Below are 13989 nucleotides of genomic sequence, written 5' to 3'. Positions count from 1 at the left end.
TGTAAAGTAGGACTCCTAAGAAAATTCTAAATAGTAAGTTGATAATTTCACTGCATTTAATTCCAATTTTGAATTTTTCTTTCTCACTACTTCAAATATTTCGTTTATTATCAAAGTTACAGATTGAAGGATGGCCTTAATCCTCATTTTCACTATTCCTAAGGAATATTGCTCTTCAACTTTTACATACTGTGAATTAAGCACTAGAAGATGTAATTTCGTGTAACTGAAGTTAATGGTGTTCATTTAGCCCTACTGACGGTTCCAGTTGGATTCACAGAATCATTTAGGCTGGCAAAGACCTTTAAGGTCACTGAGTCAAACTATAAACCTAACACTGCCAGGTCCACCACAAAACTCTGTCCCTAAGTGCCACATCTACACATCTTTTACGCGTTAAGGTTGGTGACTCAACCACTTCCCTGGACAGCTCTTTCCAGTGCTTGACAATCCTTTCATTTGAAGAAACTTTTTCCTAATATTCAACCAAACCTTCCCCTGGTATAACTCAAGGCCATTTCCTCTTGTCCTATCATTTGTTAACAGGGAAAGGTGACCAACAGCCACCTGCCTACACCCTCTTTTCAGGCACTTGTAGAAAGCAATAAGATCTCCTCTCAGCTGCCTTTTCTCCAAGCTACACAACCCTAGCTCCCTGAGCCACTCCTCAGACGACTAGATCTCTAGACCCTTCACCAGCCTCACTGCCCTTCGGACAAGCTCCAGCAACTCAAAGTTTTGTGACAAGGAGTTCAAAACTGAACACAGTATTTGGAGTGCAGCCTCACCAGTGCCAAGTACAGGGGCATGATCACTTCCCTACTCCTGCTGGCCACAGTATTATTGATACAGGCTAGGATGATGTTGGCCTTCTTGCCCACCTGGGCACACTTCTGGCTCATGTTCAGCTGGCTGTCAACCAAAACCACCAGGCTTGTCTGTAGCGAGCCTGGTTTTATCCCTTTCTCCCTTCAAATCTGGTTTAAAGCTTTTTCAATATACCCTGCTAACTCCCCCACAAAGATTCTTTTTCCTTTGGGGCAGGTGTACTCCATTTGTTGCTGGCAGCCCTGGTGTCATATAGACTGACCTGTGATTAAAATTCTGCCCATGACAGCAGGGTGAGCCAGGTATTGATCTGCTGGCTCTTCCTATTTCTTCCTTCATCATTCTCTGCAACTGGAAGGGCAGAGGAGAACACTAATTGTCCTGATCCCTTAACCGGTTGTCCCAAGGCCCTAAAGTCTCCATTTACTTTCCAATGGAGTTTAACAAAGAGATTTAAAGGTCCAAAGATCTGAATACATTCCTGATAGAATTCCACTGAAACAAGGCTAGGATGAATTTGTTTCAAATTTTTTTGTTTCCTATTTTTTTTCTTTTTTTTAAATGTATTTAGAGGGTTAGTGTTTGAGAAGGGATAGATAAAAATTTCAGATTGAAAATGAATTCCCTTATAATGTAATAAAGGAGGAGTATAAAGGAGGTAGCTGATTTCTATGGCAATAGAAACAGTATGACTAAAACAGTGAAATAAGATTCAGGAGCTTTGGATTTGGTTGCTGACTTTCCAACATTAAAAGCTTGATAATTCATAATCCCATTCTTCTCCAGTCTTATACAAACTAATAAAACTTGATAATTCAAATATATTGTGTTGACAAATTTAATGTTTTCAGACACTGTGATGCAACATCTGTGAACCATTCAGCTACTAAAATAATAGGGAATATGACAAACAGTCTTGCATGAATTAGTATTTTTATAAAACAAACCATAAAAGGAATACACGTCAGTGTCAGCATGGAGTAAGTTGTCAGATACCCAGATGATTTCAAAACATCCATCTCATATTCTCTGATGCTTATGACCTTCCTTTGATAGGAGGGTTCCCAGGCATAAAGTTTGAGGATCTAGACAAATAAACAAACATACATATTTTAATAAAGACCAACAAAAGCACTGACCATGCTTCAAAAAATAAGCTTAAGCTACAAATGTAATTTTCAAACATTCAGTAATGCCAAACTACAAAAAAACCTACAATTTTTACAAATGAATGCAAGACCTGGGATAACTCTAAAAATACAATGCTCAGACAGAAGAGCATGCAACCTGTCCTTTATGTATCATAAATAATGGGCTGGCTTGTTTCAAAAAGGGATAAATAACAAAAATGGGATGACTTTTAAAAGTGGGGTTTTTTCTATGTTAAAATTTTACTCTGATAAAGGTTTTCAGGCATCTATTGACGTATTTCACATTCTCGCTAAGGATGTGATAGCAAAATTAACGCATCATGGATACTAAGTTTTTCAAATCAAATTAAATGAGTTAATATTTTTAAAGATTTTCTACTAAACTTGATCGTTATCAGTTGAAATATTACTCATAAAACCCTAGGCTTTTAAATAACTTCCTATCTTTACAACCTATAAAAAACCACCAAACCCTTATTAGTTGTGGCATTACCTTTATTCCATGTAACATTTCACTTAAGAGCTTGACTCGTTGATCTGAATATCTCATTTGTTTTTTCTGGTTAAAAGACAGTAAGTTTTTCATTTTTCAATTAGCAGAAAAAATTGGAAAGCAAAATATGTGGAGTACTGTAGGCAGTAAATACATTTTATGTTATTTTTACCTTTGTTACCTTGCTCAAAACCACACTAGCACTGCAGTTGTACCATTTTCATGCATATATGTGTAGTTTTAAAAAATTAATAGGATAAAATATTAAATACATTAAAATAACATTTCGCCCCTAAAATACATTGAAGAGTGCATTTTGGTGTTGTCCTTTCTGCTTTTCTTCACACTGAATGAAAATCTTAACAGGCATCCATTTCCCACAGTGTTCAGGATCTTCAAAAATCACTAATCAGGTAAATACAGACTTAATAAAAACATAGTATAACAGTATATACATAGATACATGGATATATTCATAACACTATATACAAAACACTGTATAAATATATATATATATGTATGTAAGTGCATATATATATATATATATACTTGAACTCATATATATATATATGAGTTCAAGTTTCCTGTTACCAATTAATCCATTGTTACTGAAAGCAACAAACAGAAATGCTTCTGACTACTATTCTACATAAAGGCTTTTCTGCATTTCACATTTCTAAAATACTAATTAACAGCATTATAAATGCTTTAGTCTTATCAGTATAAAACATCAAGTTGTAAACTTTAGACAGAATTATTTTATTGTCCTTTGCATTTCCTCTCCATCTCTCATATCACAGTAAGGATCTACATGCATATATAGCTGCTGCAGCTCACCTGCAAAAAGCGAGTCACTTGTTTGGTTTTGTTTGTTTTTTTGTTGTTGCTGGATTTTTTGTTTGTTGTTGCTGTTTTCAATGGCTATAAACTGTTACATCCCTATAAAAGAACTAACAGAGATCCAGACTCTTCACTGTGTGTTGTACCATCAAAGGCAAAATAACACAGAGACAAATGATTTCCTTGATAGGAATGCAAAACTTCGGGCTGTAGTATTTTTTTTCAGTGAAGCTCATAGAAATTGTCATAGTAACAAGCAATAAAATGCCAAGAGAATTGTAGCATCACAGAAGCAGAAAAGAAGTCAAAACACATGCAGTACCTCTGTGAGAATTCTCATAATCTTAGGAGAAAGTGTTACATTTGAGTGAGAGCTTAGTCACAATAATAAAACTGTGAGAGGGCTATAATCCTACAAAAGCCCTTATTTAATGGAATTAACTCCTGTAATATGCAAATACATAGCTGTTTCCTAAATTGAGTCATACTGTAATTTTAACTAATACAAAAGTATTGTTTCAGTATAATGAAAATACTAGGTTAGCTATTGAAAAATGTGGCTTTCTTACTGTAGTTATTCTTCCCCTCTCAATGAAAATAGCTGCACACTGACACTGTTAATTTGTCTGGGCTTTAATTCAGATGTACCAATAGCATTCCTATACATGCATAATATACACCCCCTCCCTTTATTCCTGTATCATGACAATTTAACCTCTCCTTATCGTGCTTATTTAAATATCTCACCTTCAGTCTTTTTACTTTGCCTGCAACGAGTGCATTTATAGGTATAACCAAAAGAAGCACTGCAACACCTGCTAGGACTGAGGGGCCAAGTTCTTTCCAGAGAAAGAATACAGTCATGATGATCTGAAAGGGTGCTGACCACAACAGGTTGATGTTTACAGTTAGCTCCATGAGCTGCTGAGCATCTGTTGACATCAGGTTAACAATTTCCCCCGTTGTATAGTTTCGTCCTGAGAAATTTGCTAAAGTTAAGGCCTGCAACCAGGAAATGCAGAGGTCACAAAAACTGACAGTTTTTACATGTTTACCTGCTCAGAAGAAACTAAAAAGACAATAATTAGAGCAAAGATGAACTCAGTGAAACAGACTTGCAACTCTTTATAGAAATAAACAGGACAACATGGTGCAAAGAGGGCTGAGAAAGCCTCAGGTTTTTTCCTAGCTTAGAACTTCCCAGTGCAGAAACCAGCAACAGCAAAGTTCACAACAAGCACAGGTATAATCAGCGTGGCAGGCAGATACTGCATGTTCCAGGTGTCTGAGAACCGACACACAAATACACACACTCTCTCTCTCTCTGCATTAGTGCCTTACATTCTTCCACCTACAACTCCTTCATGTATCAAGACAGTGCTGCAGAAACTCACTCTGCCATCCCTCCCACATGCAAAGCATAACCTGATCCAGTATTCACTAAACAACTCTACTCATAGTGAGGCAGAAGCTTTATTTCTAACCTGTAGCTGAGAAAATTTGCTAGAACATATGTCCACCCCAGCTGGAGCATCTATACTCCTGTTCATAATATGATGTAAATGACATGCCTTAATATGCAACTTGAGAGAATCAATTCCTTTATTTAACTGATGTAAATTAAAAGTTAAATTTTGTCTACTGGTTCAGAAAATATCTGAGAAGTTCATGTCTTGACTGTCTTGAGAAAAGCAGCTGTATTTAACATACTTGGATTATTTTTTCACTTCCTTAACTTCTGCTTTATAGTTAAATACCACAGTAAAATACCAATGCTCCATGTTTATAAAAAGGAAAACTATGTATGTGCAGCACTGTGAAGTCAGCTTCATCTTATATGCTACATATTAACTACATACTGTAACAGACATTTTTTATTTTTTGCAGGTCAGAGAGCTACTTTTTTCTACTACATTATTAGCACCTGCACTTCCTGTACCTAATAATGCTGCCACCTCAGCACATTTTATTAAAGGTAGGGTAAGTTACAGGTTTCTCAGCCGTTACCTGTCTTTTAAACATATGAAAAACAAGGAACCCTCTGGGTATTCAACTCAAATCAATTTCACTAAATTCAGGGGGAAATTTTCAACCTTCAAAGGAAACAATGTGGCAAAATTCAGTTTCTCATATTCACTACTACCATGTCACAAAAACAGTGATCCCCAATACCCTTACTTTTTCTTAGACATCCAACCTAAAACATTTTCCAAGTTCATTCAGTAGATTTGGGAAAATAACCCATAACAGAAACAGGCAGAGGTCAGTTTTCATGTATATCTCCAATATTATGTCTGTATTGGTGTCTGACAGAAACATGCAATTTCAGGATTAGAGTCTTACAATAGAAATGCTGGTGAATTTCCAAATTATTATAAATAAACAACAAAATACAAGGTCAGTCTGTTGCCAGCATATAACATCCTGGGTTTTGTTTATGCTGGTATTGTCTTTTAACAATGTGCATTTATTTTAGTTTTTGTTTTGAAAGAAAAGTAGGAGAATCCATTATTACCTTTTTGTATATCAGGCCAACAACTGCAGTCTTGATTTTGACTGCAGTGAGCATGTTGTTACGCTGGTATAACTGATGGAGAAAAGTATGTGAGAGAACTACAAAAAACAGGGCAATAGCATAGCCATATCCACTTCCATATGAGCTAGGATGATTTTCACTGATCATTATCATTGCTCTGAAAATGAAGGAAAATAAAATTTAAATTCTGTGCACTAGGTCAACAGCTAACAATAAAAAGTTCAATAAACAACACACTGGCAGCTTCTTTAATTAAGTGCATTTTGGATCCAGATATGGTGGCAGGTCACAAAGAAAGACAATGTTAAAAATAAGGAAACTCTTCTCAGTGTTTTTCAGTTTTATAGCTTGGAAACAATTCTCAAATACTACTCCAGACATGAATACACTGATGCTGACTTCACTGACAAGTAAGTACAAAGGAAAAATGGCATACAAGGGAAAAAAAAAAGAAAAAAATCAGGTATTTGTACTCTGAAAGGTTGCAACTATCAACCTTGAAAGTGAGAGGAAAAAAAATAGAGCATAATTTGTATTTTTGTCTTCGTAAAAGGTTATCTTAAATAACCAGCAACTGCAATGCCTTCAAACAGATTTCAGGGTTAAGAATTTTCTTCAGGATTGTACTGATTCAGGGAATCATATGGAGCTTAACAATAATTCTGTTGAATCTTTTCTTTATAAACACACAGGTATTTGATAAATTCTAAGCACCTCTGTAGTAAGTACAATTTCTAGACCCACTTCCATCAACCAGCAATATAATAACAACAGAGTTATTGCAGCTTTCCATCAAATGCTGAACCTGTCAATGTTATTATATATGTAAGCACGTGGGTTTTTTTAAAAAATAGAAGGTGAAAAATATTGACAAAAAAGCAGGGAAGTTAAATACCTCAATATACCATTTTTCTTAACATTGAATTATATATTAAATACTTACATACAGTACTGTGGAATTTAACTTCTACTGGCAGAGTGAACAAAATCTTTTCACATCTAAGCTGTTGCTTAGTTTGGTTTTGATATTGGTAATCATTTAGCTTCATTACTACTGTTACTCTAAACACCTACGGGAACTGTGTCACACCTAGGTTTCCACCAAGCCAAAAACCCCGACTGCCCCTAATAAAAGGGACATCAGAGCAGTAAGTATAATTGAGTCTATCAAAGCATTAAATATCACTATTTCCCAAGCGATGAAAAACTGAAACACCCAAAATAGCTCCATTTTAACTTCTATTTCCAATCAAAAAACCCCCATACAATTAATTTCAAACCATTTGCCAATGAGGTTTTATCCCAGCAGTGCCTCCATTTATCTGGTTTTGTTTTCCGGCTCAAAGGACCATTAATCTGTCTCGGTTTAAGGAGCGAGACAAGGTCTCTAATTTTTCTTAAAGCAGTTAAATAATCCACATCAGGACTGGATAAAATTAAAAGTTGAAATCGAAATACTATTCAAAACTACATATAGCAGTTGAAAAGCATCTAAAATATAAAGAAATCCATAGGCCACGGTTCTCCAAAACATCCTTAGGTCAAAGCTTCCACAAACATCCCTCCAAACCATGCCAAAATCCAACACCTGAATGCCCCATTCCCCCATACTATGCCTTTCTGCACCCCCAATATTCGAGTGACACACAACCAATTCAGCTTGACAGCTCCAGGACAAACCTGGCAGTATGAATAAGGCCAAACCAGGACTCACTTCCCCACACCAAACCCAAGATAAGGCTCCATGCATCCAACAAGGAGCAGAGAGGAAGGGAAAAGGGAAGAACAGCTTGTGCTGTTCGTTTTTATAGATATGCAGAGCTTATGGGAATGAAATAACAAAAAAATTACACTTTTCAGTCCTCCTCCTGGACCTATATAGCCTCTGGAGGTCTGTAACTTTATGGTTCTTAAAGGCACCCAAGCCTCAAACCATAACATCTGAACATAACGTGAAACACATTAGCAACTTACTTCATTATTTGTGGACTCATGAAAGCCAGAATGTCAGTTGTAACTTTCAGAAAAGCAACTTTAATCAATAAAAATTTAAATGTTTGCCATAATGGCAAAATTAAAGATGGTTTATGGAAACTTGTTCTCTTAAATAGAGCTCTTTCGATGTAACATGCCTGCGAGATTACAAAAGCATGTACAGAATTAGATAAAATTTTTAACTTCACTTACATTAAATAACATAAAATACACAATATTAAGTGTCCATCTAAGCCACCGCTATGATTGTTATCCAGAAAAATGCATTTCCTACAGGTAGAAGAAAAGCTTTGGAGTAAGAAATGAAACCTAGTTTTATTTAGCTTGGCTAGTAGTCTTCCAGGAAAGAATAAATATAATTTCTGGGGCTGCCCAAATCACCCACAAATATAATTAGAAAATAGTTTCATTCTCAAATGATTGCCACAGGTCAAAAAAAATGTATCAGAAAGTTTCAACATAAATGCATTTTCATCCATATGAGACTTACAGCAACTTTATATTTAATGTTGAATAACGTTTCTCTTCTTTCAGAATATTTTCAGTTGTCAAGTAACTATTTTTTTTCAGTTTGAACTTAGCTCAAACAGTTGCACATATTCTTACAACAGCTCAAAAACCAGTGAGTTAGCCTTTCTTAATTACCACAGTGTCAAAGGACAGGATATTTTTTACAGATTGCTTGAATAATGAAAACAAGTACCTGAATTAAAATTACCCTTTTTGAAAAATACTTTTGAATGCTTTTTTATAAAAGGTTTTGGTGTGTGTACAGTATCAGTGCAAGAAAGGCCAAATAGGTAAGAAAAAAAAAATGAATAGATGCAGTGAGGTCAGAGTGTAGAAGCCCACTTCATGGAAAATCCTTAAATGCCAAAACCTACACCCTTAGTGGACTCACAGGTTAAGTCCTCTCTCTTCTGAACTTCCTAACATTACAGAACAGTACACTTTAACTATAACAAAATAATAACTGTGACTGGAAATCTCAATGATTTAGATGAAAATCACCAGGGTAAAAACTTAGAATACTGTAAAAAACAATATTGTTATTTTATTTTTTAAATGGTGTTCAATAAGTGAGAGAATCTACTGATAAACAAGTCAAAAGCAGATTTCTCTACCTATGTGAAATACAGATGAACACATAAGACACAGGGAAATAAACCAGTTCAGAGACAAATTAATTGGACCATTTTACAAATACAGTAATTAAGGACCAAAGTAAAGTCATAGTACATTTTCTATCAGACCTTGTATCACTTGCAGTGTTACAATGTAACTATACATCTTTCTAAGAGGTAAGTTTGAAGTTAAACAATTCAGAGAAATCTTGTAGATCCACTAGAGATCACTCATCACAACACCAAGCGGCCTTTGTGATGCACAAAATGTAGGTTGTTCAATACGCAACAAGAGTTTAGAAATCTTCTCCAGCTTCCAAACTCCTTAAATTTAGAAAAGGATACTGTTTATTGTCAGAATTATAGCTACCCTTGATCCTGTGGAGAACTTCTGGATTTCTTCTCTCCATTTCTTTTCAAATTTAGGACACACGCTGTATGGTGAATCACTTTCATTGAGTTCAAACAGGTCATCCCTTTCCAGTGGCTTCTTATAGCCTAGAGATATTAGTCTGAATGGAGGCAATGGATTTAGAAAGCTTGAAACACAGGCAAAACAAGGAAAACTACTAACTCAAAAAGTTAACGAAGTAATTGAGTGTATATAAATAAAATCTATAATCAATATCTATAATCAAAATAGTATCTGTTATCCTACCGACTAAAGAGGGTATCATACTTACTGTCACCTTAAACATACTGAAATTCACCTGAAGAATCCAAGTCGACTGTCACATCTGAACAGTAAATTCTGAAGAACCTTTGTACCTTGGAATCTGTCTACATGTCTGTTCCCCTATTTCTTTACAGGAAAATATACTATTTCTTAAATATCTGCAGCATCATTACCATTTACTATTCTGATCTGGAATACCTTTTGTATCACAGGACTACACTGTGATAAAATCATTTAGGTTAGAAAACACCCTGAAGATACAAATGTTAACCGTTAAATGTCCCTAAGCAGCATGTCTACACGTCTTTCAAATACCTCCAGGGATGAGGACTCATTATGTTACCACTTATCTTTAAACAAGGTCACAATATTAAATTACTGAGTTTCAGCACAAAAATAATGGAAGTTTCCACCACCTATTTGGACAACCCGTTCCAGTGTCTCAACACCCTTATGGTGAAGAATTTCATCCTAACATCCAATCTGAATCTACACTCCTCTAGCTGGCACCCATTCCCTCTAGTCCTATCACTACCCAACATTCTAAAAACCTAAAACCTGGGCTGGAACAATCCTCACTATCAATACAGACTAGGGAATGAGGTGTTAGAAAGCAGCCCTGAGGAAAAGGACTTGGTGCTGATGGAGAAGCTGGATATGAGCAGGCAGTGTGCGCTTGCAGCCCAGAAGGCCAATCACATCCTGGGCTGCATCAAAAGATGTGTTGCCAGCAGATCCAGAGAGGTGATTCTGCCACTCTGCTCTGGTGAGACCTCACCTGGAGCACTGTGTGCAGGTCTGGAGCCCTCAATATAGGAAGGACATGGACCTGATGGAGAGGGTCCAGAGGAGGGCCTCGAGAATGATGAAGGGGTTGGAGCACCTCTGCTATGAGGACAGGCTGAGGGAGCTGGGGTTGTTCACTGTGGAGAAGAGGAGGCTCCAGGGAGACCTAATAGCAGCGTTCCAGTACCTGAAGGGGGCCTACAAGAAGGATGGAGAGAGACTGATCACAAAGGCCTACAGTGCCAGGATGAGGGACAATGGCTTTAGGCTGTAGAAGAGCAGATTTAGATTGGATATTAGGAATAAGTTCTTTACTATGAGGGTAGTGGAACACTGGAACAGGTTGCCTACGGAGGTGGTTGAGGCCCCTCCCCTGGAAATATTCAAAGTGAGGCTCAACAAGGTGAGGCTCGACAAGGCCCTGGGCATCCTGGTCTAGTTGGGGATGTCCCTGCTGACTGCGGGGAGGTCGGACCAGATGACCTTTGGAGGTTCCTTCCAGCCTGGACCATTCTATGATTCTAAGTCCCTCACCACTTTTCCCGTAGGCCCCATTCAGATATTGTGGCCTTCAGATGGAAGGCCACAGTAAGGTCTCCTTGGAGCCTTCTGACACCTCAAGGCAAATCCTGCTATACCATTTCTGAGGTAAAGAATTGTAAAGAAACATAATAGAGCATTATAGGTTTATTACATGTGACAATTAATTTGAAACTTCCTCATTTAGATTGCAAGCACTTAGGACACCTATATATTAGCCACAATTAATTTTGTTTGCTTGTGATTGGAAATGTTCACAATATTAATTTAATTTCATCCAGTTATTTCACAGTTAAATAAGCTCTCAGTAAGAAGAACTAAAATCTCTTGGTTTTTCCTCTCTTCTTTTGTTAAATATTGTGGAATTGGTTAAAAAATACAAAGGATAATTAAACATTTGGGTGAGCACCATGAAATAATGAACACACAAATGTGATATAGAATCACTGCACTTAGTATACTACAGAACTTTCTAGAAAAATTAAAATTTGTATTTATGGTGTAGAATATGATAAGAAACAGAGCTCATCTGAAAGATCTAACTTTAACTGGGCCAGAGTTTAACTGAATAGTCTGAATCCTTAAAACAATCTGATTGTTTTGTTTTCCCTTTTTCCTTAATTTCCTTTAAAATTAATAACATTGAATAAAGCAAGAAATAGTTACAATACCCTTAAATACTTTTAACTCACTTTTACATTTTTTAAGTGTACATATTGACTCAAATGATTTTATAAAGAAGGAAAAATAAAAATATTAAAAATGAGTAATGGTTACAAGACATGACACATGAAATAGTTTGAAATAACATCCAAAATATTAAGTAATAGGAAGCTGCATGACTTGACACAGTTGAGGTTTCTGTTCCTATTTTTGAGTGGAAAATTTCCCAAGAAGTGGGGACTTTATTGGTGTTTATTAGCAGGTGACCTACATTAACAACATGCAGCCTGCCATAAAAGAGGGGAGAAAATGAGCATGAAATTGGCTAAATGGAAAATATTTAAAATGTAATACTGAATATTTGTTTCCGGAGATCTATCAAATGTTTGTATCACTACATGGAGTATAAAGGAAACATCTTAATTTTTGTCTCTTGACAAATGTAACACAGAGAGATAAGAAATAAAAAATGATAGCCACAATAAAAAGAAAATATAGCCAAAATATATTGTGTGTTGTAACAAGAATGTTACCAAAATGCAATGTTTTAAATAATGCCATTTGGTAAGTTATAAAATGGCTGTTACTATTTATAAACAATACTCCATGAAACATTTCAATACAACCTCTAGAGGTTGTAAACTTCGATTTTTATAGACAAAGCTTGCAGCAGTCTCAGACTCAGGCTCTGGCTCAAGCCAGAACTGATAGTGCAGAAAGCAAGTGCAAGCTCTATAGTTCTGTGAGCATCAATGAACATCAACAAGAAGGATTACATTCTCACCTGCTAAACCAGGAATATGTTAACTTACTAAAGAAAAAAACATTCTCTTCAGGACTGTGTTTCTGTTTAAAAAAGAAAAAAAGGAAAATGAATCAAAGTTACTTGAAAGACTGAAAGAGTTCCATTTTGTTTTTTTTTCTTTTATTAAACATGCAGTTTTTTGGGGCTACTTAATTCTGAGCTATAATAAGGTCTATACTTACACTACTTTCTCTCACCAACACACTTTAACTCAAGGTATGAAGAATGAAAAATATCTATGCTTCCTAGTCTTTTTGAACAGCTTAACTTCCAGTAATAAGATATTAATCACCAACAACTTAATTTTACACTGTTTTCACATACTCTAGAGTATGATCACACCAACAGTAAAGCGTGGAAATTGGACCTGATGATCTTTATAGGTCCCTTACAAATTGAGATATTCTACGTCCAATATACACAAACATCCTTTAAATCTTTGACAGTTAAAATCCTGGGGGTTTCCCCATTTGAAAGTTATCAGCTGCTAACACCCAAAGAACAGCAAACTCCATTTACACTACCAACATGTACTGCACATATAAATGTGGAGAAAAATATGAAGCTTGTGCACTGCTGCCAATTTCATGAGTCACTGGAGGTAACAGAGGCAAACAAATATGCACTCTCCCATACTTATTGAGGAACGTGCATCCACACCCAGAAGTGACTTCAGCACACCTAAGGAGTTAATTACCATCTTAAAATAATTTCTAGCCAAAGATGCAGTTACAGTTCTCTTCGGTAGGTGGTGTAAAACATCCACCTATCAAAAAGGTTTGCTACGGCTGCCCTCAGATTCTCTATTTTCCACAATTTTTCTGGTACTTTCAGCGAAAAGCCAAATGATTAAATGAGAAACAAAGCAAAACAAAAACAAACCCCAAAACCAAAAACAAACCCCAAAACAAAACAAAAACCCCACACAACAAGCCCGGATACATTTGCTTGTGCATCTACTCACTCTTCACTATCAGATAGAAGTCTGCCATGATCATTACCATTTACCATTGCGTGTTTAAACTACTGTCTTTTACTATTGAACAACACCGGTAGAAACCTTAGTCGAAAACGTTCCCTGCCTAAACCCTGCTCCTACTCCTGCCTGTAGCAAAATTCCTATTTCCCCTAAGAAAAGAATGGTAAGAAATACTGAGCGAAAGCATGACCTAAAGATTATTCCCACCTTAAAAATTCAAAGGACACGGAGCAGAGCTTATCAGTTGTCAATAGCTTCATTGTTTTTAGGCACAGACTTAGCACGAATCCTACACAAAACCAGGTCAGGTTTAAAGAAACCACCCGCACGTCCCTGCGGCTGTCCCGGTGGCCCCGGGCGGTGTGGCACACTCGGCAGCCGCAAGCTCCCTTCCGGGACAACAAGCGGGCCCCGATGCGGGCCCCGGTGAGGCGCATCCCGCCCACAACACCGTGACAATCGTATCCTCCCTGCTCTTCTCCCCGCGCTGTGTCACCTTCTTGCCGCTGAGACTCAGGCTCTCGTAGAAGCCTTGCCTCCCGCGGGAGCCAGCCATGATTCCTTCCCGAGCCT

The 13989-nt window shown here is 36.7% G+C and overlaps 1 protein-coding gene across 1 annotated transcript in view; it reads right to left on the bottom strand.

The window, feature by feature from the left end:
- Nucleotides 1-13972, bottom strand: part of LOC128981152 (ATP-binding cassette sub-family C member 2-like) — a 36674-nt gene extending 22702 nt beyond the window's left edge. The window contains exons 1-7 of the mRNA XM_054399826.1: nucleotides 13903-13972; nucleotides 9338-9465; nucleotides 7823-7980; nucleotides 5828-6005; nucleotides 4060-4314; nucleotides 2473-2538; nucleotides 1776-1913 (exon numbers count right to left, since the gene is read on the bottom strand). Of these exons, the coding sequence (XP_054255801.1) occupies nucleotides 1776-1913; nucleotides 2473-2538; nucleotides 4060-4314; nucleotides 5828-6005; nucleotides 7823-7980; nucleotides 9338-9465; nucleotides 13903-13972 (993 nt within the window). The remainder of the gene's footprint in view (nucleotides 1-1775; nucleotides 1914-2472; nucleotides 2539-4059; nucleotides 4315-5827; nucleotides 6006-7822; nucleotides 7981-9337; nucleotides 9466-13902) is intronic.
- Between the last annotated feature and the right edge of the window lie 17 nt (nucleotides 13973-13989).

This window comes from Indicator indicator, chromosome 1 (genome assembly GCF_027791375.1).
Source record: "Indicator indicator isolate 239-I01 chromosome 1, UM_Iind_1.1, whole genome shotgun sequence".
Classification (NCBI taxonomy): Eukaryota; Metazoa; Chordata; class Aves; order Piciformes; family Indicatoridae; genus Indicator; species Indicator indicator.
Note: the sequence above shows the minus strand (reverse complement) of the source record. Positions and strands in the feature narration are given on the sequence as shown.